Source organism: Marmota monax, unplaced genomic scaffold, assembly GCF_021218885.2.
Source record: "Marmota monax isolate L192 unplaced genomic scaffold, Marmota_monax_Labrador192_F-V1.1 WCK01_AAM20220418_F8-fsc00066, whole genome shotgun sequence".
Classification (NCBI taxonomy): domain Eukaryota; kingdom Metazoa; phylum Chordata; class Mammalia; order Rodentia; family Sciuridae; genus Marmota; species Marmota monax.
Genome location: NW_026692805.1, coordinates 10,454,551 through 10,480,991, shown reverse-complemented (window position 1 = coordinate 10,480,991; position 26,441 = coordinate 10,454,551). Strand labels below are relative to the sequence as shown.

The 26,441-nt window shown below is 37.5% G+C and overlaps 1 protein-coding gene across 1 annotated transcript in view; it reads left to right on the top strand.

Moving 5' to 3' along the window:
- Itga8 (integrin subunit alpha 8) overlaps positions 1 to 26,441 on the top strand; it is a 199,490-nt gene that overhangs the window by 167,825 nt on the left and 5,224 nt on the right. The window contains exons 27-28 of the mRNA XM_046448373.2: positions 3,699 to 3,812; positions 17,472 to 17,573. Coding sequence (XP_046304329.1) covers positions 3,699 to 3,812; positions 17,472 to 17,573 — 216 coding nt within the window. The remainder of the gene's footprint in view (positions 1 to 3,698; positions 3,813 to 17,471; positions 17,574 to 26,441) is intronic.

The window sequence follows — 26,441 nt, the reverse complement described above, 5'->3', positions numbered from 1 at the left end:
TCTAATTGGCAGATTATGATTCAAGTACCTATAAATTTTATAACCGTATACTATATACATACCCGTCCCATAAATTCATACAGCTCTGTATATTGTCATCAAGGAAAAGCTTCCAGGGTGAATAATGAAACAGAAAACAATGATTGACATCTGCAGAATTCTAATATGTACACTACAAATGGGAAAAGCCCTTTGGAAAAACCAATGTTCAAACCCACATAGAACTAACCATGTGAAAAATAAAGATTCAGATTGTTTTTGTTTTTCAAATTTCCACTTCTGTGTATGTCTCATGAGTACACTGAGGCAAAGGAGATCAATAACTTAAAATTCTTCTGAAAATTGTGTGCCTTTTTGTTGTAGAGTCAAATATTTTTCCTTCTATTGTTTCTTATTAAATATTTTGACATAAATTTTAACTTCTGAATATCATAGAAGCTTACTTGCTCATGGATGATTGCCAAGGCAGTCTTTCTTTTCCTTATCTGATTTTAATTCATCTTTTATTCACATTTTCCCTTATAGGATCAAAACTTGCAAATCATACACCTCCCTATGTCCTCAAGTCAAAACAACTCTGGAGAGTGATTATGCAGAGTTTATTCTAAAATCAAAAGCTAAATAAGACCTCCCACTGTTTTTGTTTGGTTAAAAACAACTTACTGAATCACATTTCTGATTAGGAATTTAAAAGTGCAAAATGCCAACATCCTGTGTTGGGATCATAATTTCCAATTTGCATAACATTTTTTGTATCTATCACACTGAAATCTAATTCTCCTCCACCTAAGACTATATTTGCCTTTCTCATCTTGTTCTCCTGCTGCTTTTGTTATTATCACCTCCTTCTAATCCTCTCCAAACTTTTCTGTCTTCCCTTTCACTTCTCTGATTACAGAAACCTTATCTTTCTTAGTTTCTCTTGAGCATTTTATACTATTGGCCACCTTCTGGAACTATTACATCCCTTGGCTTCCCTCCAAAAAATTCTCTCATGGGTTTTGTCCTACGTTCTGGCTAGCCCTGTCTTAGAATAATTAAAGGGACTTCTCCTTTTCCCATCCTTAAATGCCCTTGTACCTCAGATGTCCATCTTCTGGACCTCTGCTTTCCTCCCATTGATTTTGCTTTTTCAGGGAAATTTCTGGCATAACCATATCTCCAATCCTGCCTAAATGCAGTCTGCCATCTTAGCCCTCCCTTCTTGCAGTCAAGACTTGAAAGGTTTGCCTAGATGTCTGATAGCCATCCCAGTCCCAACCTATTCAAAACTCTTGTCTCCAAGACCACCCTAAATGTGCCTCTTCTCTAGCAGTCTCAATTTTAGTAACACCAGTATGGATCCTACCAGTACCCTTCCACCCTGTTCCGATACAAAGAGCTCCCTCCACTACTCTCTCTCCTTCATTGCAAACTCCAAATGTCTATTCTACTTCCTAAATTTCTCTAAAATTCACCTTTCTGTCTTTATTCTCAATGCCTCTGTTCAGGGCCTTAGCATTTCTCATTTGGGCTCTTGCTACAAGCTTCTTAATTATCCTCCTGCCTTCAACTCTATTTTTTTTTCTCAAATACCACCTATCTCTCTAAACACAAACCTGATCATGGCCCTTAATTTAAAAACTTGACACCAGTTCTCCAGTACCTTCTGAATGAACTCTAAGCTCCTTAGCATAAGCAGTATTGTTCTTATCTTATTTCCATCTATCCATCTCACCCCTATGTACCCTGCCCTCCCCTTTCCTGAGCATGCCCTTCCATTGTTCAGGAGAACCTTGTGCCAGTCACCCCATTCTTCCAGGTAACTCTCACTCTTCAAGGGCCATTCCACACATCAGCTTCTTCAAAGTCCTCCAACAGAGCTAGCTAACCAGGATCAAAATCTCCAGGGAGGTCACAACAGCCACCAACTGGCTTCCGTCTTGCCACCTGAGGGTGGGATTAGCAGTGAGTAGCATCTTAATTGTGGAGCATAAAAAAATGGAAGAGTCCCCATGAGACCCAGGAACTGCAGAGCTTTGGGATCTCTTGCTTCCATCATCAGCACCTCAGGCTCCAAATCTAATGGTACAAGGATAGTCCAGTTACCTATATTTGGAAGCATCATGTACAAATCTGACCTTACCAAAATTTATTCTGATATATGTTACTGATTGCTTAGTATTCTTAGAATTCTTTGTTCCTAAAAATATTCTTATGGTAATATATTCTTCAGGTTATTATGTTATTTATCAATTTCATTAAAGTGAAATGCTTCGATCAAGTACTTCACATAATGTTCAATAGACTTATTTGTATTGGGCACCTGTAGTACAGTGTTTGAGACATGAAAAATGAATAAGGATAACCCCTAAGATAAATTCAAAGCAGTGAGAAAATACTCTGTAATGCCAAAAAAAAAAAAACAGTGCATGTTTAATGGCATAAGTTGGTGTGAACATACTGTATGTACAGAGATACGAAAAATAGTGCTCTGTATGTGTATTAAGGAATGCAATAAATAAATAAATTTTTTAAAAAAGAAGTATCATTCTGTACATTTGCACATAGAAAATGGACATTCATTAATTTCCATACTGGAATTCAATCAGAAATATGATTGATAAAATATTATTGGTTTGATAGGTAAAATGTCATCATAATGAACACTTTCTAGGATCATGCATCTCATATATTCAGAGTGACCCATTATAAGTTGGGAAACCTAAGGAACTGGTTAAAAACAGCCTGATGAATAGAATTCACAGAAGGGCCTGCTCCACAACTAGGAAGTCTTTTGGGCAGAAAGAATCATGTTATGAAACAAATGCTTATCAGTAGGTCAATAATTTTGAGTCTCCAAGATTATGGACTTGGGAGCTTCCTCTGTAGCCTTCTCCACACTTGCTCAATATAGCAACTAGTGGAAAGAATCTCTATAAGAAACATCTTCCCAGGTTCTGAGTAAATGAAATAGAACAACTCATTGACTATTTCCAGAAGATGAGTACTTAGAACAGAACTTGCATTTTATTCATGTCCATTTCTCTCTCTTACCACTAACATCCATGCATCATTACCACTAATGGTAATGATTGTCCTTGGTTGTTTCAATACCTCTGTTCTTTCCTTAAATTACATTTGCAGATAAGGCAATGACTTCTGAAGAAATAAAATGGAAATAAGCAGATTTTAATGTTGATTTTCTACCAGCATTTAAAGATGCCTGTTTCAGTCAGCTTTTTCACTGCTATGACTAAAAGACCCAGTCGGCACAATTGTAAAGGAGGGAAAGTTTATTTGAGGGCTCACGGTTTCAGAAGTCTTAGTCCATAGAAGTCTGGCTCCATTCTTCAGGTGAGGCAGAACATTGTGGTGGAAGAGTATGACAGAGGAAAGTAGCTCACATGGTGATCAGAAGCAGAGAGAGACTCCACTCTCCAGATACAAAATATATACCCCATAGCCACACGACCACTGAACCACTTCCTCTAGCCACACCCCACCTGCCTCCAGTTACTACTCAGACAATCCCATCAGGGATTAATTCACTGATTAGGTTAATGCTAAAACCCAATCACCTCCTCTCCAAACCTTCTTGCATTGTCTCACATGTGAGTTTTTGGGGGACACCTCATATCTAAATAATAAAACTGCCCCTGTCTTTTAATGTGCTGTCCCTGATGTTGGGTTTTTTGTCTTGTTTTGTTTTGTTGCAGAATTGTACAAATATCGAGTGTTTGCAAATCTCCTGTGTAGTGGGACGACTAGAAGGAGGAGAGAGTGGAGTTCTCAAGGTCAGATCTCGACTGTGGGCCCACACGTTCCTCCAGGTAATAATATCACAGATACATCTACATACCATTCACTAGAACCTCTTCTCAAAAGTTCAGTGGGAAGTCTTTTCAAAATAACTTTTTAATTTAAATATTTTTAGATTTTCTAATTTTAATTTTTTTTATTGCTGTACTAGGGATTAAACCCAGGGCCTCCCACATGTGAGGAAGCTTCTACCATTGACCTACATTCCCAGTTCTTAATATTCTCACCTTAATTTTTAAGTTTTTATCATTTGCAAAATTTTTAATTTAGATGTTTAACATGTTTAAATTTGAAAATTTTAATTGCTTCACTAAAAACATTTGAAGGAAATTTCTGTGGAGGAGTTGAGGTCATCTTTCCCTGCAGGTAAAGATGATTTAGCCACCCTGAGGCCCTAAGACCTTCAGTAGTAATGTAGAGTCAAGCAAGTATTTTCACTTGGCTCACCCCTATCTGCCCAGTGCCAGGTACACAGTAGGTCTCCCATAAATATTCACTAATGAAAGGATGGCGAGTATGGAAACACAAGCCAAGCCATGTGTCCAGAAAAATAAAAAAGAGAAAATCAATTTAAATGGGAAAAAGGAGAGTGTTCCAGAAAGTTCCTCAGATCATGTGATCCTCCAGCACAGGCTCCAACCATAAAAGCATCTCAGCAGAAATCCTGGTTTGTGGAATTTATAGATTGTTCTGTGCTTTGCCTTATCTTTACTGTGGGTTTCTCTACTGCCCTGGATAAGTCCATTGATTGTCTGCATTTTAAAAGTTTAAAAATCTCTTTTACAGTAATAAAATGAAATTCAACTAAGTAATTAACTACCGTATTTTAAGACCTTATTGATGAGGCAGGGTTCTTCTTTAAAACACTAAATTACAACTCCAACCAAATCTGTGCATTCTTGCTCAGTTTTTTAAGTACTTACAAACTCACCTGGTTCATTGTGCCACTGAAAATTCTTTTGAGCCCACCTATAAACATAGAATTTTATTTCTCTATATTTTCATGATTTCTACCATTTAAAATATGTCTCTCATCTCACAATTCTTTTAATTTTGTCCCCAAAACAAACAGGAAGAAAATTAGTTACTTTTTAAAGGTCATTCGGATACCTTTATTATCATCATTATCATCATCATCATCATCATCATCATCATCATCATCTTTTATCGAAGGCAAGGGTTTCATCTCTATTAACATGTTGCACTGGATCATCCTGCTTTGTTGGAGTCATCCATTCATTACAGGAGACTCCACAGCACTGCCTCACATTCTGGCATTTCCCCACTATCCTACAGTTCATGTCACAAGGAGGTTGTCACCCACTTGTGACAACCCAATGTGTCTCCGGACATCGACAGTTTCCTGGGGACAAAATCATCCCCCTGTGTGAACCACTAATCTCTCTCTTTTTTTTTTTTTTTTGGCCAAACCATTATTTATATGTTCACTCAACAAATATTTATGGAGCACCTACTGTGTGCCAGGCACTGCTTCACAGGGAAATATCAGTGAGCAAAGTAGATGTAGCACCAACCTTCACAGAACTGTCCCCTCAGCAAAGGAGTTGGAAGTGACAAAAGCATGCATAAGCCTGTTTTAGACAGAAATAAGTGCCCCGAAGCCAGTGAAACAAGGTCTCAGGATAGAGTGGGAAAGGGGGCTGCCTCTATAGGGAGGGTGGGTGCAGGATCTCAGGAGCATAATGTTGTTCAGTCAAGTACAGTAATAAGCAAAACTAAACAGTTCATTGGTAAATCTAAGAGAAAATAAGTGAATGAAAACACAAAATTTACTAGAGTAGTAAATATCCCCTGAGTAGGGGCCATTCAGGGAAGAACATAGAGAATGTTTCAAAGTACTGATGATGTTTCACTAAAAAAGGTACGTGCATGTTCATCTTGGATTTTCCCTATCACTATATGTTGTAAATGATGATTGTCTTTGCCCAGTATTCAATTGAACAACTTTCATTCAAAGGAAAATACCAGAAGGACTGAGACAGTTTGGAATCTACTACAATAGTTCAAGGGAAGAGGAAACTAAGAGCTCTTTTACAATTTTATAGTTCTGACTGTATTAGTTACCTATTGTTGCATAAAAAAAAATTCCCCCAACTTGGCAACTTAAAATAATAAGTATTCATCCTTTCACCCTGAAAGTTAGGAATCTGGCCACAGCTTAGCTGGGTGCTTCTGGCTTGGTGTCTCTTCACTGAATGATACAATTAAAATGTCAGTGAGGGCTGAAATCAATCTGAAAGATTGACTGGGGCTGGAGGACCATCCACAAGATGGTTCAAGGACATGCATAAAAAGCTAGTGATTGATGTTAGGAGAGCCAGGTCCTTGCTCCGTGGACCTGTTCAGATGGTGCTGATTGAATGCCCTCCTAACACAGTGGTTAGCTTCCCCCAAGCAAGCCCGGAGAGAGCAAATCTTGCATGTCTCTTGTGACCTAGCCTTGGAAGTCACATTCTGGCATTTCTCCAATATCCTAAAGTTCATGCTTATTACCCCTGTTCAGTATGGGAGGGACCCACATACAGGTGTGAAACACCAGGAGGCAGGAATCACTGGGGCCTCCTTGGAGACTGTCTACCCCAATTACATTAACCAACTCTTTACCTTCCTACTTTTTTTAAGGTGAAACTTAAAACATAAATCATAAATCCTGTTCTTTCTCTAATCAAATGAAACTAGAAATAAATGATACTATCATAACCAATATGTCAGTGCCCTAAAAGTTGATGTAACAACCACAAGCTGATTATCTTCAAGCTACAGACATTGACCCTCTCAATCAGAAGTGTAAAACTAAGGTGTGCACAGAACCAGTTCCTTCTGCACACAGTGAGGGAGAAACCATGCCAGGCCCCCTCCTGGCCCTTGCTGGCTGCCAGCCATATTGGCATCTGGTGGCCTACAGACACGTCACACCAGTATCTGCCCCGTCTTCATATCACTTCCTGCTCCATGTCTTTGTGTCATCTCCTTTCTGTCTCTTCTGAGGACATTCATTGGATTAGAGCCCATCCTAATTACTAAATGCTCATCTCTAACCTTTCCTTAACTACATCTGTAATGACCCTCATAAGGTCATGTTATGAAATTCTGGATGGCCATGACTTTAGGGGAGACATTATTCAACCCACTCTAGTCATCAATCCAACATCCCTCCTGAAACTTTGCTACTCCATTTTGCCACAATATTTTAATTAATTAATATAGTAAGTGTGCTTTTTTTTTTCCAGTACTGAGAATTGAACCCAGGGTCTCTGGCTTGCTAGGCAAACTATTTACCACTGAGCTATATCCCCAACTCTTTTTAAATTTTATTTTGAGACAAGATCTCCCTTAGTTGCCCAGGCTGGCCTCGAACTTCTTCTCCTGCCTCAGCCTCTGGAGAAGCTGGGATTATAGGCATGTGCCGTCACACACAGACAATACACTGTTTAAAATGTCACTAACCTTAATAGTACAGGGGGAAGAGATTAGTTGGGTTTAAGGCATTTGGGGTATAACTGTTTTCTTTCAGTTCATTACATACTTTTAAAAATATAGTCTCAGGTACTTCTTCACTAATCTTGGGCAGATTTTCTAATCAGAATAAAGCTATGGTGACTCTTTTGTATTTTTGGTAAACACTGGCAAAGTATGTTTTTGAATTTTATTTATTTTTATTCATGTTTTTGGTACTAGGAATTCAACCCAGGGTGCTTAACACATCCCCAGCCCTTTTAATATTTTATTTTGACACAGAGTCTTGCTAAGTGGCATGGGGGCTTCACTAAGTTGCTGAGGCTGGCTTTGAACATGTGCTCATTCCTGCCTCAGTCTCCTAGTCACTGGGATTACAGGCATGTGGCACCACACCCAGCTGAATTTTATATACACACCTTCCTCTGTGAAAACTACCCATAAGCAAAGTGGTAAAAACTACATGCACACATTAGAACAAGTTCTAGGAGCCCTGACCTTGATTTCCTCTGTTTTTGCTATCTTTGGTAGATACTGGGTCAGGAGGCAAGAGCCTGGTGCTATTCCTAATTAGCTCTGTGAACTTTCATGGGGCTTTTTTTCCCCATTTGAGATGAAGGGATTGGGCTAAAGGCTCCTTTTATTCCTAAAACTTTACTGATGTATGGGCAGCTCACATGGAACCTCTCCTAATAAGTTATTTATAATGTTTATTCTGCTTAGCTTAAGTCAGCAATAACTCGGCATGCTTTATTAATAGCCTCTTTTGTATTATGTTTACACTTAGGTTGACTCAGAACAGACTATACCTAAATGGTTCTCTAAACTTAAGAGCAGCCAGCCAACCTTTCCAAAGAGATATGTCTGCAAATAGCAAGGTTTCTATTGAGTAATCACCACACAACTGGGCGCCAGGATAGTAAATGCTTGTGTGTTCTGAATTATAACTTCTCACAGAAATCCTGTGGGATACATGTTGTTATTATTATTATTATTATTATTATTATTATTATTATCTGCATTTTACAGATAAGCAAGCTGAGACGTGGAGGTTAAGAGGCCTTCTCTAGGTCACGTAACTAGTAAGAGGAGGAATCTTTGAGTTTTTGTCCTATGTATGTTACCTTGCTAAACTGCTACAGATTTCTATGTGAAAACTACATGCTGTAAATTTTACATCATAATCGCAATGCTACAGGTTGCTAAACTAACTCTTCTGTTAGACTACTGCACTGTAACAACTGTATAGATATTTTATAAATACTATGTATTAAAGCTTTTTAGCTTTTTTAAGAATACAATAAATTTCATAACATGCCATTTCAGAATCCAGTACAAATATAATTCTTGAATTACATTGCCCAATATAATGGTAATAGCTACATGTGACTATCTAAATTTAAAGTATTTTAATTTCAATAAAATTAAATATTCACTTCCTCAGTGTCACTAATCACACTTCAAGTGTTCAGGGGTCTCTCCTCTTAACTCCTCTACAAGACTGTGCAAAAGCATTTCTGTCCTTGAAGAGAGTTCCACTGGGATGCACTGTTTTAGAACTTTAGGGAAGTATGTTTCCCTTCAAACTTATAAGATTATTTCATATAGTCAATTATCATATCTATGAATGAAGATTTGGACTGTGTTGAATACTAGCTTCCTGACTTTTATTATATCCCCTGATAATGTAAGAATGAGGCCCCCTTTTGTTTCATGATGGTGTCATCTGCTGCCTCTAAAGGCAAAAACCTTTGTCAAAAATCCACTTTTTACTAAGTGCAGCATTCCAGGTTTGAGTAAACACAACCACCTCCCACTCTCCCCACTAGCCAGCAAGGACAGCAAAATGATGTGATTTTCAGACTGAGGAACAAAATGTGTTGGCTTTACTTCAAAGCTTGGATGTAATTAGGGACTGTACAAGTAAACTTTTGGATTCAGAACTGCTTAGCAAATAAAACATTGAAATTCTGCTATATACAATGAAAAAAAAAGTTGGGGGGATTACATTCTTTGAAAGTTAAATTTGGAGGGAGTCTTCCTCAAATTTATAGCTGACCCAGGAATGTGAGCTCCTCTAAGGCAGGAAGAATGTTCTGTCTTTGGCTCTCCCAGCAGCCCTGTAGCACCTTGCCCAGGGAAGCTATACCTGGCACTGCAATGGTTGAAATACCTGTGGACAAGTTCTAGGGTTGGCTGGGCCATAACGTATTGACTATTCATTCATAATGAAACCAATCAAGCTAACCAGGAAAAAAAATCATAACAAATTATCCTTCTTGGTCTAATGCTGATAACCCTGAAAGCAGCCAATATTCTGGCAAAGTTAAAAGCATGTTGCCAGAAAACATGAACAAGAAGTGGCTTGAAATGTTCTTCTCTAGAAATGTGCCTTGACTGCTCAGTTTGAGATACAAAATACAGCTGAATGCATGGATAATCCTAGGGGATCCTCTCTGCACAGCTGGAAAGGTCTTCAGTGAGGAGCTTTGGGTCATGTTTGCTATGACATTTGACTTTTCTTCCAAATCATTTCCACCTTGTCCTGAAACCCAAACCACAAGCTGATCTGGTTCAGTGACTTTAGTAAGGACTTCTTGTCTTGTAGGCAAAGAAGTGATCATTTCACTTTCTTACTTCTCTCCAGTGAAACACTTCTGGCTGAGATGATAAGGTTCTCAAATTGAGGAGAAAACCTTAGCAGGGGTTTAACAATGTCAAAAAGTAGGCTTCCTCTTCACTCTGAGCCACATTCTCATTTGATTCTTTTGATCCTATGAGGCAGACAATCCAGGATACCAAGTGACAGAAACAAGTCCAAAGGGTCATTATTCTCTCCTTATTCCCTGTCCAAGCTGATGATCAGCACTATTAAGTGCTCTCAGCATGGTTTCCAGCCCTCAGCCAAAGGTCAGGTAGCTTCAGAAGTCTGAGCAATACAAGACCCTCCCCACACAGCTGTCATAATTGATTTAGACTCAACTGGGGGAATAGGTTTTGAAAATTATCTCCTACAACCCACATCTATGCTCCTTAGACACAACCAAAGGACATATTCAAATAGATGAGGCATTGTGCTCCCTTTCATTTCTTTTGCTGATACAGAAACTGAGAACCCTCCTGGACATCCAGTAATAACCTGCTGCCTCGTTTGATACAGTTTCTACCATTGAAGCAAAGCATAAATCCTTTCCCATTATAAGGAAATGAGAGGCAAGTTGCTTGCTATTTTGTAATTGAAAAATGCGGAAGCAAGCATGCACTCCAAAAAAGCTTTGCAAAATATTCTACATCTCAGAATGTTACATATAAATCTTTGTGTCATTTATTTAACAGTTAATCTGTTCATTCCCTTGCCTTATAAAGGAAAGTTTAAACACAAAACTTTATGTTAAAATGTCAAATGGTTTCTTGAAGGGTCTTTCATAAAATTTAGAACTTTAAATGAGATAAAAGAGAGAAAGCATAAAAAAAGATAAGTTTTTTAAAAAAACTATTTTCACCCTATAATAATTTTGAGAATGAAATTATTAGTGTCCCAATGATAAATTGTCATGTCAGATTTTTATTGTTTTAATTATCTTTGGTATACATTTTTTAACACTAGTTTCTTCAAAGACTGAACAACAAAAATTATGTCATTTCAGAGGTATTGAAATGACATAAATTTGAAAACTATAATTAGCCTATTCAAGTCATATTCCACTTTTCATAAATAATATGAGCTTCCTTAGGTTGCTCATTTTCCTAAAGACACAACTTTTCAATCAAATAACCAGAAGAATGACTCTACGACTCGTATTCCATCAATTTGCTTAGGATCACTCTGCCTTTTGCTGTTGCTTCTTATCTAAGGGTTGGAAGAGAGGTGGATTAGGGAACCCCAAGCCCATGCAATCTAAAGGTAACTATGCACTTCTCTTATTACTTTGAGCATGACATCATACTGAAATGAGGGAGAATGCTTTTTCCATGAAAGAGTTATCATTACAACCCTACAATTGAGGGACAAGTAAGTATTTCAGTCTACAAGTTTCCATTCTATGTGTGACATTCTATTCCAGAGGTCAGCGGAGTACAAACTGCATCTTCATTTTCCTATTAAATAAGACCCAGTGTTTCTTATTTAAGAAGTCCCTGGTAATGGAGGGACTGGCTAAACAGTAAGTTGTTAGCACAAGAAGTCAAACCAAATAACCTGTATCAACATTCTGAAGTCTTTCCAGGGAAAAGGGTCACTTCCTGGGATACCAGAAAACACTGGCATGAGTCACCAGGTGTCTAGCCACACCAGTAGCCCAAATTTGTGTACTTTCACAGTTTCTGCTTATTTCAGTATTTCAGTCTTGGAAGCCTAATGCCAGAGAGGAATGCATTACTGCAAACTCTCTATTTGTATATGTTTATGTGTGTGTGTGTGTGTGTGTGTGTGCGTGTATATATATATATTTATACACAGACACATAATATATTGAGGATTTTTAATAGTTTTATCATGAAATCCAGAAGGAGATAAATATTTTCTTCCTCCCTAATCCAGGCTAGAAAGTCTACAATTCATGGTTAATGCAACTTGATGCATTATATTTGTTCTGTCCCTTTGTAAACATACAAATGGGACAGAAAAAAAAGTTTTTATTTTAGTTAATCCTAAATGAACCCCTTGTCCTGTGATTGTTGCTTAAAATGGAAATTTCCTTTATAATTTAAAGTTTCTCCAGCAATTTCTTAGGTTTTGTCTCCTCACAAAGCTTAGCTCCTGGGAAATGTTGAGTATTTAAACATGGGCTCATAAAATGGAAATGTGTTTTTAAAATAATTGTGGAGAAGGAATTAAGCAGTTCAAAGGCAGGAAAGGGAGAGGTTTTGACCTTGACAGACATGCTTAGGTACTTAACCAACTCAGAAGCCTCATCTCCTCTCCATTTGTTGCCAATAATTTTTATTTGTACCATTATTGTAAGCAAACCATTGTGCGAAAGTACATAATAGAGACAGCCAGTGGGCTTACAAACCGCAGTTTAAATAATGCAGTATGACAGAGAAGGAAGGCATTTTTCTGGGGATTAATAGCTATCTGGGGTAAAAAGAAGGCCCCAGATATTGTCAAGGAATAGTAAACAACCTGGTTTGTCAGTCCTCAATCAACTCTAATATGGCAGTGATTGCTCTTACATGAGTAATTGCTGGATAGGAGATTACTTTTAATGTGAGAATATTATACTTGTTTTGTAAAGAGCACAATTGAAAGCATTCAATTTAAACAGGGAATCAATATCGTAACACTGCCCATAATTATTTCTCATAAGTTAAATACTCGCCCAGGCCACACCTTGGACCTATGATGCAGAACTAAGATCTTTGACATCAACCCAGCTGATCATGACCTAATAACACACATTTCCCATTCCTTGGCACTCCAGGGAATTTTTTTTTTAAATGACAAAGATGCCTTTTTATTTGCCGTAAAGGATAGAAGAAATTTTGCTTTTGGAGAATTTAAAACAAATAACAAGCTGATGTAGGAGTTTCAGTCTTTACAGACTCTTTGCCTACCTCCTAACTGACTCAGGCCCTAGGTTGTGTTGGTTTGCATGGGTGAATAGATAATGAAGGTAAGACCTCATCGTGAACTGCAGCCCTCAATATATATCACGACCTTTTCTTAAGACTTCCCAAACTTCCTAATTCAGTTAAGGGAAAGTTGCACATCCAATTCAGTAATTGAAAACATTAAGCCTTTTATAAGGTGCTCTCAAATGACTGGTACATGGGGTAGGATCATCAAACAGCCAAATCATTAGATGTCTTAAGTCATCCTCTATTCAGGTGGTCCATCAACCAATATCAATTAAGCCCTAGTGCAGAGTTCTAGGTGCCATGGAAGGTTTGTACCATCTAGTTGGAGATAAAAGTAAACCTAGGCATCATTTAACATTATTTTATGAAAAAGATAATAGAGATGCACTCAGAGAGATGTCTCAGGAGGCAATACCATCATTGTGTAAACATAATATACTTAAATGAAGGCCGCTATGATGCCAGTAGGCAATATAATCTTATGGGACTACCATCATATACGTGGTCTGTTGATGACCAAAAACATCATTATACATCTCACAACGGTAAAATTTTTAAAAATCAAAAAGTTAAGCCACAATGTGAAAGTTCCAAAAAGTATTCAAATATGTTCTCATCCCAGACTTAATTAATCAGAATCTCTAAGATGGGTCTCAGACATTTCTGAAGCCCAACAAGGTCCAGTGGTTTATGAACCACCAGAAACAACAGTAAAGATTGGGGATGAGTGGAAATGTGAGAAAACCAACTGTGGTCAACAGTGGGAGGGATGAAGGGAAGAGGAAAGGAAAATTTCTTAGAGAAATATAGTTGTCCACATTCTGCATTCTAGATTTTGACCCTCATCATTTATGTGCTAAAAAGCTTTCATATTTTATTCTTTCATAAATGCAGAAAATCAAGTAAGAGGAAATCTTTTTTTATCTAGAATAGATGCAGAGATGGAAGGTCTTGAACAATTTGTTTGCCAAAGATACAACCTCAAGTGAAGGAATATGATTTTCTACCAATTTTTTAAAGTGAACTTGGAAATGAACAAAAGCTTCTTTGTTTGGGGTTTGGGAGCATAGACATGTACTTGAGTATTCAACAAAAATCTTCACATACACAGAATACCCAGGCTAAAATTTCCCCTGGGTCTATCAGTGAAGATGGTAAGGAATTAGATTGAAATTGCCAAGTACACAGAAGATTTTATAAGCAAAGATTTCCAAACTTTATTTTTTAAAATTCTCAAAGATAGAAATAAAAAACCAACTTTCAGTTAAAATGGAAATATCAGCAGAGAAGTGAACAGCAGAAGAATGATACTTTCAAAAGAATTTTTTCCAAATGAATGGAGCTATTTACCCTGAAGAGCTAGAAAGAATAAAAGCCAAATATATAGTAACTTTAAGTATGTAAAATTTGTATCCTTTGACTTGTCCTTATCATAGGCAGAAAATAGGATTTACCAAAGAGAAAGAGAATTCAGCTGTAGGAAAAAAATAAGCTTCATAAAAATATATGAACAAAATTATTATAATCCAGATTATTGAATTGGCCTCCAGAGACCCAGCACTGAATCTTAGATAGTGATGTGCTAGTAAGTGTTTAATAAACTGAACTGCTCTTTGGGAGGGGAGAAAAAAAGCTCTGAGGTATAGCTTGTGTTGATTTCCATGGTGTAAATGCTTTCATCATGGCTGTTTTCAGGCTACCAACATGATGTCAGTGAATACAGAGCTGGGAAGAGATGCCCAGTAGCACACTATTATAAATATGATATTTAGTCATAAATGGCATTAGGAGCATAGATAATAGGAAAATGTAATAAAAATGACTAGGTATTGAGTTTTGAATATTCATTACCTTCCAAGAAATACAATGGACTTACATCTACATTGAAGGTTTAATAATGTCTTTGTTTAACAACTGACACCAAAATTTTTGAAATTTTAGCAATTGGCTCTCAAGAGCCATTATGAGGCCAGCTCTAGCACAGCATTGGGTTTAGTCACTGTTTCAAGTGGAGGAGAGTCACAGAAGCATAAGTTCTCAAAGCAACTTTCCTAAGTTATTCCCAAATATTTTCCCCTTGACTTTAATCAACAGTTAACATGACTGTTTGCTGTGAAGAAGGTTTTTAGTTTGATACCATCCCATTTATTGATTCTTGATGTTATTTCTTGGGCTTTAGGAGTCTTGCTGAGGAATTCAGTTCCTAAATTGACATGATAGAAAGTTGGGCCTATATTTTCTTCTAGTAGGTGCAGGGTCTCTGGTCTAATGCCTGGGTTCTTGAGTCACTTTGAGTTGAATTTTGTGCAGGGTGAGAGTTAAATTTCATTCTACTATCTATGGATTTCCAGTTTTCGCAGCACCATTTGTTGAAGAGGCTATATTTTCTCCAATGTATGTTAATAGCACCTTTGTCTTGTATGAGATAAGTGTATTTATGTGGATTTGTCTCTGTCTTCTATTCTGTTCCATTAGTCCTCATGTCTATTTTGGAGCCCATAGCTTGCCATTTTTATTATAGCTCTGTAGTATAATTTGAGGTCTGGCAGTGTGATTTCTCCTTCATTTTTTTTTTTTTTTGTACCGGGGATTGAACTCAGGGGCACTCAACCACTGAGCCACATCCCCAACCCTGTTTTTGTATTTTATTCAGAGACAGGGTCTCATTGAGTTGCTTATTACACATATACAGCACAATTTTTCATATCTCTGGTTGTATATAAAGTATGTTGATACCAATTCGTGTCTTCATACATGTACTATGGATAATGTCTATCACTTTCCACCATCTTGCTAACCCCCTGCCCCTCCCTTTCCTTCCCACCCCTCTGTCCTATCTAGAATTCATCTATTCCTCCCATGCTCCCCCTCCCTACTATAAGTCAGCCTCCTTATATCAGGGAAAACATTCAACATTTGTTTTGGGGGGATTGGCTAACTTCACTTAGCATTACCTTCTTCAGTGCCATCCATTTACCTGCAAATGCCATGATTTTGTTCTTTTTTATTGCTGAGTAAAATTCCATTGTATATATATGCCACATTTTGGTGAGGATGTGGAGAAAAAGGTACACTCATACACTGCTGGTGGGACTGCAAATTGGTGCAGCCAATATGGAAAGCAGTATGGAGATTCCTTGGAAATATGGGAATGGAACCACCATTTGACCCAGCTATCCCTCTCCTCGGTCTATATCCAAAAGACTTAAAAACAGCATACTAGAGGGACACAGCCATATCAATGTTTATAGCAGCACAATTCACAATAGCTAAACTGTGGAGCCAACCTAGATGTCCTTCAGTGGATGAATGGATAAAAGAAAAAAAAATGGATGCTTTTTCTATTTCTATGAAGAACATCTTTGGAATTTTAATAAGAATTACATTGAATCTGTATAGTACTTTTGGTAGTACGGCCATTTCGACCATATTAATTCTGTTTATCCAAGAACATGGGAGATATTTCCATCTTCTAAGGTCTTCTTTAATTTCTTTCTCTAGTGTTCTGTAGTTTTCATTGTAGAGGTCTTGACTGTATAACTTTTGCTAGTAAATGGATGGATCTGGAGGCTATCATGCTAAGTGAAATAAGCCAATCCCCAAAACCAAAGGCCAAATGTTCTCTCTGATGTGCAGATGTTAGCACACAATAAGGGGAGATAGGGCTGGGAAGAACAGAAGTACAGCAGATTAGACAAAGCGGAATAAAGGGAAGGAAGGCAGGGATGGGATATAGGAAAGACAGTGGAATTAATCGGAAATAACTTTCCTGTGATCATATATGAATACACCACCAGTGAAACTCCACATTATGTACAACCACAAGAAGGGGATCCTAATTAAATAAGTTATATTTTAAGTATGTATAAGATGTCAAATTCACTCTACTGTCATGTATTAAATATTAAAAATAAATAAAAATTAATATAAGAAAATTAAACAAAGAGAACTTTTGGAAACAGTCTATCAGAAACATTGTATGCTTGTAGGTCAGTGGTTCTTAACTGTGGCAATTTTGCTCCTGGGGGGACATTGGGGAATAACTAGAAGCATTTTTGATTTTCACACTGGGGCATCTGGTAGCAAGGCATGCATTGAAGCTGAGAAACCTGGCTCTGGGTCTTCAGTACAAAGTGACATGCAATACATTTCTTATGAACTAAGTACACGATATTATCCTCTGTCAGATAACAAGAATTTTGTAACTCATCGTGTCTGCCCTTTATACTTTACTGGCAGTAACTATATTAATCCTTGTGCATTTTTTAGGACCCTGATTTTCTGCTTCATATTAATCTTATATATAAGTCTTTAATTAATAAGATAAATTATCTTTAAAAATAGAAAGGGCATGAATTGTATATATATGCCATATATACATACATGTATATATGTAAACACCAATGGTCCATTGGGTGTTTGTATGGATGAATGGATGGATGAATGTTTGAATGGATTTTTGGATGGATGGATAGATATATGAATGGATGGATGGGTGAATGGAAGGAAGGGGAAAAACAGTAAAAAAGACACTGAAAACAATTAAGTGGCTACCAACAGAACTTTTAAATGCTTTATAGGAAATACACTTAAATAAATATTTTTACTTTCAGAGAAAAAATGATCCCTATGCTCTTGCATCCATGGTGTCCTTTGAAGTTAAGAAGATGCCTTATAAAGATCAGCCAGCTAAACTCCCAGAAGGAAGCATAGCAGTGAGTATCATTCAAAAATACATGGGCACAAATAACATCATTAAAGTCATTTTTAATCACTGTCTAGGATGTGCTTGGTTTACATGTTTACATTGAACTGAGAAAAGTTTCCCATTTTTACTTCACCATTTTTTATTTCAGTCTGGAAATTTCCTAGTGCCTTTTGATCTGGTTTTTAAACTTCCAATATAAATTTCTACCTAAAAGAAAATTGCAGTGTCTTACTAATAGTATTCATTATTTATTAATCAATCCATTTTGTTTCAGAGAAATTCAGATAGCAATGATCATCATAATGAAATTGTACTTAGTCTTTAGTTGTAATGGTAGCAAGATGAGTCCCCTTGGGGAGGGAAGAAACCCTTCCTTAGGGCAAGTTAGTCATGGACTGGCGGCTGCATGGCTTTAAAAGTCATTACTTCCTCTCTGTGCAAAGAACCATGATTATGTCCTGGAAAGAAAAAAAAAAACAAAACAAGAGTACACAATGAATGAAATTTCTTTTTTTTAATTGGGTTTATTAAACATCACTGACACCCAAAATCTGTCACAGAACAACTTCTGACATGCTCAGCAATGTTGCAAGGGCTATACAGAGGGATGAAGGTATGGGTGATAGGAGACCAGCAGCCACCATTACCAAAACTGTGCCATTCAAGTTGTGAAGATGTCAGAAACCTCTGAAAAACAAACTGCTCTGAAATACAGTATTAAGATTTCAGCTTTCATCTCTTGATTATTTCATGGATATTTACAACCCCCAGATTGAACTCTTTGTTATACAAAGTGTGGTTGGCAGGCTGGAGCCTTGGCATCACCTGGGAGATGATTAGAAATACAGGAACTAGCCTCACTCCAGACCTGCTGAGTCCCAATCTGCATTTTATCATAATCATCAGTGGATCCATAAATACACTCAAGTTTGAGAAGCACTACGTTAGATGGTGTATAAGTTGGTCCTATTGATATTTCTTTCTAGCTGGGTCTTTATTTATTACTTCATTGCAATAGTTAATCTTTATCACCTAGTCTACTTTCAACAATTTAAATTAAACTGATCCATTGGTCAATGATCCAACTTTGACCAATGGATTAATGAAACAAAATCATCACTCATGCAGCTTTAAAAATGCATAAATATATATGGGCTAAGATTTCATCCAACATATCTGGACTAAGTAGACCTGAGGTGGGGTCCTGGTGCTGTGCTTTAAAAGCCTTACAAGTAAAATTGATCAAATTGTGTTCTACGCTTGTATGAATATTTCACAATGAATCCCACTGTTGTGTGTAATTAATATGCACCAATAAAAGAATTTTTAAAAGCCTTACAAGTGCAAATTGTGTAGTGGAGCCAGAGTTAAGAACTTAAGCACAAGCAGTTCAGATCACCTAGAAGAAAGCCTAAGGCTTGCAAGATAGAGTCATCCAGATTTGATCCTGGCTCTGCCTTGCTCCAATTAGGAAAACTTCGGGAAGTCACTTAACTTCCCTAACGCTGTTAACATCACCCACATGTTGGCATTATGAAGGCAATTTTTAAAATTATGTACATAAAGCTCTGATATTTTACCTGGAACAGGTAAATCTCAAGTCTCAATCAATGCTTCTAACATTCCTCAATGTCTTACTTTCTCAGTAAGCCCACATTAATGATAATCAAGATTTGCACAAAGTATTTTGAAGCCAGCATGGCCACATCTTTCTTTGTTTAGATCACCTCTCTTTTTCTCATGAGATATCTGCTAAAGCTTAGATTTATGTTCAACCCCAGAAAACAGAGGCTTTGGGCTTTTAATATAGAATGTTCATCCAAAGAGGTTCAAAGGCTTATTGCTTGAAGGGAGATAAATCCAATCCCTTTTGTTTTCTCTGAGCACGTGTTCCATAACAGAAACACATGTTACAGTTGATTCCATCAACAGAATTGCATCTTTCTGTGCTGGCCACAGGTGATGGCCTGATGTTCTCAACTCATCTCAAAAGATCCATGAAATGATCAAATGCATGCTTCCCCCAACCCGTCTCCAGTTACCATATTGCAAAGAAATAAAAGACTTATTATTTTATACAGATGATTTACCACACCATTTAGGTAAAGGTTATTGAAAAAACATTTAAGAATGGAAGAGCTTTCAAGTCTCCCAATATCAAACTGGAGATTTTGCCAGTACAGAATTAGCTGTGTAATACAGGCAAATAGTTTTTTCCATGAATTGAGTTGAGAGAAGAACTCTGGTTGGGGCTGGCAGACAATTTTTGCATCAACATCTTTTCAAAGATCTTGTTGTTGTCTCAAAAAAAAAAAATACCAGCAGAAGAGAATTGCTGTAAGGTAGTAAAATCCATTGGAATGGGTAGTTTTAGAATCATCAGAGTTCCAATCAGCCACTGGGAAAAGACTGTAATGAGACTAAATAATTTGTTCTCATTTTCCCAGACATTTGTGCAGTATAATTAGTTTGTACATCTTTCCAACATGGTCCTAATTCAGCCATTTCTTGAGCCTATGTATGCTTTACATATAGAAGAAAATAGCAATTTTTCATCTTCTATTTGCATAATATCTGCGTTTATAACAAATGATGCCTTCATGCAGTGTGACATGTGTCCTGTTCACAGGTGAGACAAAGGTTGTATAAGTCAAAGGGAATGAGAGAACACTGAATCATTATAGCACAACAGAATAAAGATTACTATACTTTATTACTGAACATTATTACTGAACACTATTTTGGTTTACCAATGTTATGGTTTGACTATGAGGTGTCCCCCAAAAGCTCCTGTGTTAATGCATGAATGTTCAGAGGTGAGGTGATTAGATTATGAAAGCAGTACCCTAATCAGTTCACTCTAGTTTGAATAGACTAATTGGGCAGTAACTGTGGGCAGGAGGGGTGTGGTTGGAGAAGGTGGGTCACTGGGAATGTGCCCTGGAAGCTTCCATCCTTCCTATGGTTCCTTTGTGCCTCTCTCTTCTTCCTGTCTGCCATGAGTGGAGTAATTTCCCTCTACCATGCCCTTCTGCCATTATGTTCTGCCTTGCCTTGGGCTTGCAGCAATGTAGTTGGCCCACCAAGGACCAAACCTTGAAACTACGAGCCAAAATAAATTTTCCCTCCTCTAAGTTGTTCCTATCAGGTATGTTGGTCAAAGAGATTCAAGTCTGACTAAGACCCCAGTGAACCTTGACATGTGCATGCCATGTCACTAATGCCCAATTCTATAATTTACATCTGGAAAAAGTATTTGTAGTGTAATTCCAAAGGGACTCATTATCAAATATTTTGTAAAAAATCTTATTTCAAAATTCATATGTAAACTTCAGATCCATTTGATTTTAAGAACTGTTAGCAAAATTTCAACACCTGACAGTAGAATCCTAATATTAAATAATTGGTGTATAGATTTATGGCAGTGACTACTTACCTTATAGGAGCAATTTAAATGCTGAAAATGAGGTCAGATCCACTTGGTGTTATTATTTTGTTCTAAATGGCACTGTAGGTAGGGTGGGTTGGTACATTTATTTAAAACATTCTTCTGACCCCACCAAAGTATGTATATACAAGATTTTATGATATATAAATACAGATGTCAACATTAATTACATTTGCAAATACAAGGAGTTTTTTTCTTCTATCTTGGTATTTTTTGTAAAAATATACAAAAACATATCATAAATGTCTATGATAAAATGTAGATATTAAAAATTTATTTGTGGTCTTTCAACCATATTAAAAAATAAGATTTATGACTTGATGAAGGTAAGATTAAATTTTTCCTATTTAAGATCACTTTAAGAAAATCCAAACCACTTATAATTTATGGATTCCACTTCCTAAACTTGCAGATAATAAGTGAATTGTTAAAATTGAATGCTATACTTTAAGTAACTACAAGTGGTCCAGTGTAGAAACTGCCAGTCAGAGGTGGATATTGAGTTCCTGATATGTGGCCAGTGGGACTGAAGAACTGAACTTGTAGCTTGATTTCACTTATACTCATTTAGATGTAAAATGAAAAACTTGAGCAAAATGAACTACTTCTTCCATTAAACATTGCTTCTTTTTTTTAGGACTATATTTCCCTTTAATCATTGAAAATTTAGCCATTGTTATGTGTTACTGGTGTATAGTGCACACTGGATTCAGAGACATTTAAAAAAAATAAAAAGAGTGTTAGATATCTTTTAAAATGTTTCTACCAATTACATATTTAAATAATAATAAGTTTATCAATAATAGATAATAGTTAATACTTAGGGTTAAAATATTTTAAAGTTAATGTCCCCTATTTCTTTTCACCCTGGTGTGGCTACTAGAAAATTGTAAATTATACATGTGGCTCATTAGGTGGAAGCTATAGCCAAAAATAATACAGAGCTTCAGAGAACAGAGTGTTTAATAAATAATGTTTCAAACCAATGAAAGAGTCTTACTGTAAATCGTTGCTTAGTCATTAGAAGCCCTAAAAATCTTCTGTTTATTATCTAGTGGATCCTTCAGTCCAAGATTCTTGTGGGCTTGTCAAGATGAGCTGTAAGACAAATATAAATATTAGAAATTACAAAGTTTGGGTATTTGTCAACATTTTACTTCCTGGCTCAAGCTTCCCCCAAATTAGCCTGCAATTCCATAGTCCTGGCACATATTTAAATAAACCGTGGTCCTATAAAAGTGATCGATTCAATTCCTTCCTTTTAAGCTCACTAGCAGTTTAAGTCTAGTTTATTGACACAGTATTGAGTTTCAGTAAAAGCTATGTTTTGCTGGTTTCCACATGCAGGTGAAATACCCCCTTGCCATTGGCAGATTTACAGACATGAATGTCACGGAACTCCCTAGTCACTATCCTCCCAGAAGGATCTCTCTTTCCAAGATGTGTGTGTATGTGACTTTTGTAATTACACATTACATTTGGCTCTTCCCAGGGACAGAGCCTCCACATTGCAAGTCTGCAGAACTGCTCTGGGCCACTGTTGTTGATTTTCTGGATTTGCACTGCCTTTGGTGTAGTGACTTTATGAATATGCACCAAAAAGCCAAGAGAGGGCTGGGGCTGTAGCTCAGTGGCAGAGCACTTGCCTACCTAGCATGTATGAGGCACTGGGTTCAATCTTAGCAGCATATAAAAATAAACAAATAAAATAATGGCATTCTGTCCATCTACAACTAAAAAAAAAAAAAAAAAAAAAGCCGAAAGTAAGTTTAGGCAGACACCAAGATGAAGGAGGTCTCTACAGTTGCATCCACCTGTAGACTGTGATTGGGCCATCTCATTGCCAATTGGATGTCAGATAGGCAGAGAATGAGGAAAGAAGAATGCTGGCACAGAGAGACCCCCCTCCCCCCAAGCTTGTCTTTGAATACTGTGTGTACCATTCCCCTGATGAACTGCACAGGAATACATGTAGGCAATGTATAGACATGCTTCATCCTAACACTTGAGAGAACTCAGAGAAAAGGTATAAAGCGGTACTTTTTAAATGAACTTAATGTTACTGGAAGCAGAATGGCAACTGTTTTGATAATGAGAATTTCAGATTTTGGAACTGAAAGGGAATTTCAAAATTTTGGATCACAGCATGGTGACCATTTCCTCACAGACTCTCTTAGGCCCTGCTGTCCAAATTTTGGGAAGTAAAAGTAAGCAAAAAGCCAGCAGGTTTTATAACTATCCCCATAAAGTAGTACCCTGCTTCAAGGGACTCTATTAAACATATCTTGATCTATTTCATGTTTTATTTGTACATTTTCATCACTATAGCAAAATAACCCTTCAGATGTCTTTATTAGCTCTTTCTAAGTGAACTTCCCTGCCTCTTTCTACAGATAGACCAGTTTTATAGACAATGCATCAAAGCCTGCTCTAGCCAAGTGGCAGAGGCACCTGGCATTCCATAACATTCCCTACTGTTAGATGAACAATGTGAAGAGTCTATGCTCCCTATTTCACCTCCTTCAAAATTTCTTTAACTTACAAAACTAGGATTGCTTCCTAAGTTTACCATGAAATAGTAGGAGATGACTTAAGATATTAATTAGGTGAATCAGGAAACTGAAGATTCAGAAGCATCTGTTGCTTTTCGTACCATGAATTTCCCTGTTAACAAATCTGGCTCTTTTAACAATTTCCCTGTTAGCAAACTTGGCAAGCTCCAACACAGGCAAACAACAACAACAACAATGAAAAAAAAAAAGTTTTCTTGGTGGACTAGCGCTTAGGGAGAAAAAAAAAAAAAACTTTTATTTTAAAAAATTACCAGAATTGTCCTTGGCTCCAGATTTCTCTCTCCTGGGTCATTGTAACTGGACTCTGAGCAGATGATCACTACTGTTCCTTTTTTTTACTAAATTCTGAAATTCTCATTACCAAAACTGTGTCAGTTTGCTTCCAGTAAAATTATGTTGAAATACTACTTCATGCCCTTTTCCAGAGTACTGAAAATGTTAGGATTAAGCAGTGCTTTCATGTGTATCATCAGATGTAACTAACCAAGGCAAAGGAACATAAAGAGAAATCATATAGATTCTGATATGCTCATGTAGTCACATATACACAAAGGATCATCTTAAAATAAATTACCCGAGCTGTAGAATCCAAGTAGCATTGCAACCATTTGGGGTACTTAAAATGCTTTTCTCCAATATGTGAACCATGTGTCTCATCCTTGAACAGTGGCAAGCAGGCAGTCATGATGCCATCATTGGGATGGAATGTCACCCTTTCTTATTGATGAAATGGGGAAAATGCTAACAAGGAACATTAACAGGCAAAGGGAGAAAGTGTAGTGGTGAGTAGATTAAGGGCAGCCTTTTTCTTATTTAGAAGGACTATCAAGTCTCTGGCACTGCTGTCAATGTTGAGTGACTACTAATTCTCACTATTCTGTGGATTCCATTGTTTAATCTGGATAAAAATGATACCCAGGGCTGTAGAATCAGTGAATTGGGGCATCACCATGTCTGCAGTATAGGGGAAGTGAACTGAAAGGGGATGAGCAATTAAAAAACCAGGACAAACTGAGAAGACCATCAGCCAGGTGCCCACATCTAGTTAAGAAGACAGAACAGAAGAGGGAGCATGGTTAGGACCCACTACTTGGGTTCAGGCTATGAAAATATCCAGACATTTCCTGCCAGGGCAAGTTCCAGAGCTACCAACCTTAGTCATGATTTTATCCTCTCCTGATGAGTGGGTTGTAGAATTGTGGTCTAGAGTTCTTGGGCATGTTTCAGGATTGGAATCATGATTCTTTCAACTAGCACACTTAAAACTAGGAACACAGGGCTGGGGATGTGGCTCAAGCCATAGCGTACTCGCCTGGCATGCGCGGGCGCTGGGTTCAATCCTCAGCACCACATAAAAATAAAATAAAGATGTTGTGTCCACCGAAAACTAAAAAATAAATATTAAAAAAAATTCTCTCTCTCTCTCTAAAAAAAACAAACAAACAAACAAAAAAAACTAGGAACACACAGACCATTAGTGAAAGCCATGCTTACTCTCTGTTAAAACCTGGCATGCCTGTATTGGTGAGTAACATTTGAGTCCAGTAATTTTTATTTTCTTTCCCAAAAGGTTTTAGTAGCATGGCCAGGTCTCTCCTGGCTTTTTCTGGGGGCAGGGAGCAGTCTGCAGCTTCCTTGCACAGACTCCCAGCACACAAGCAATAGAAGTGCTTCTTACGTCCACTCCGGGAGGCAAGGATGGGTCATAGGTGTGAAGCATGCCATCCAGCTAGAAAGGTCTCATTTTCCTCCAACCTCCTTCACAACAGTGGGGAATGAAATGGGATCCAATCTCCAGATGCTTATTTCAATTCTGCACCCCAAAATTGGATTTAGCATTGAAGGGGGCTCTAACACATCAAGATGACATTTACTTTGCTCACTGCCATGTCAACCTAAATAACATCAGAGATTCTCCAAAGGACAATGGTATTTACTTGAGAATAGAACAGCAGTGCAATGGAAATGTGCATGCTGTAGTAAACAGTAAGTGTACTTAAATAGGTTGCAGCAAGGCAAAATGTTTAAAGGCAAAAACAAGGAGGATTGTATAAAATAGGGTGAAATAATAATCCTGAACCACAGAGTCTTTAAATAAGATAGAAGAAAACAATTTTACAAAGCTGTTTGGCCGGCAAGTATCTGTTCAATTTTAGACTGGCATCCCCTTTATTATTAAATAAATTAAGCTGAAAGGGGTTCAGCAGGTGTTCAAATCTAGTTAGAAATCATCAAGAAGGTTAGAATTCATCTAATCTAATCTGATCATTTTACAGATGATACAATTGAGTCCCAGAAAAACTAAGCAATTTCCACCACTAACAATTGCCAGTCGTAGGATTCTTTAGAAAATTCTGTGCTCTATCAGTGAAAGAGACCCCAGTGCTTGAAACCCAATTTAAAGTTCTTTCTTTCCACCTTGTTGATTCCTGGTCTGCCGCAACACACGACTAAATTAGTCAGGGTCACTCCAGGTGAATTGGGCTGGCTACTAAATAATCACAGGCACAGAAAGTAATGTGAGGAGCAATGGCTCCTTAGCCCCAGCTCCCACAAGGGAAGCAAGAGGGGCAGATGAAAGAGAGAGAGCACGCCTGAAACCATTCTACTTATTGAGGAGAGCTGTTCCATAGAACATTCCATCCAGAAAAGGTAAGGGGTAGTATTCCATAGGAACAAGAAGGCAGCCCACTCCATTGAGTAATGCCCACTCCCAAAGCCTCACTCTCCTGCTGAGTGGAGATCAGGAAGCTTTCTGACCAGGAAGCCTTCTGACCAGGAAGCCAGACTCCACATTTCCATCGCTCAAAGCTAGGGGGCGCTCAGCTCCTATATGGCAGCTCCCAACACTGGA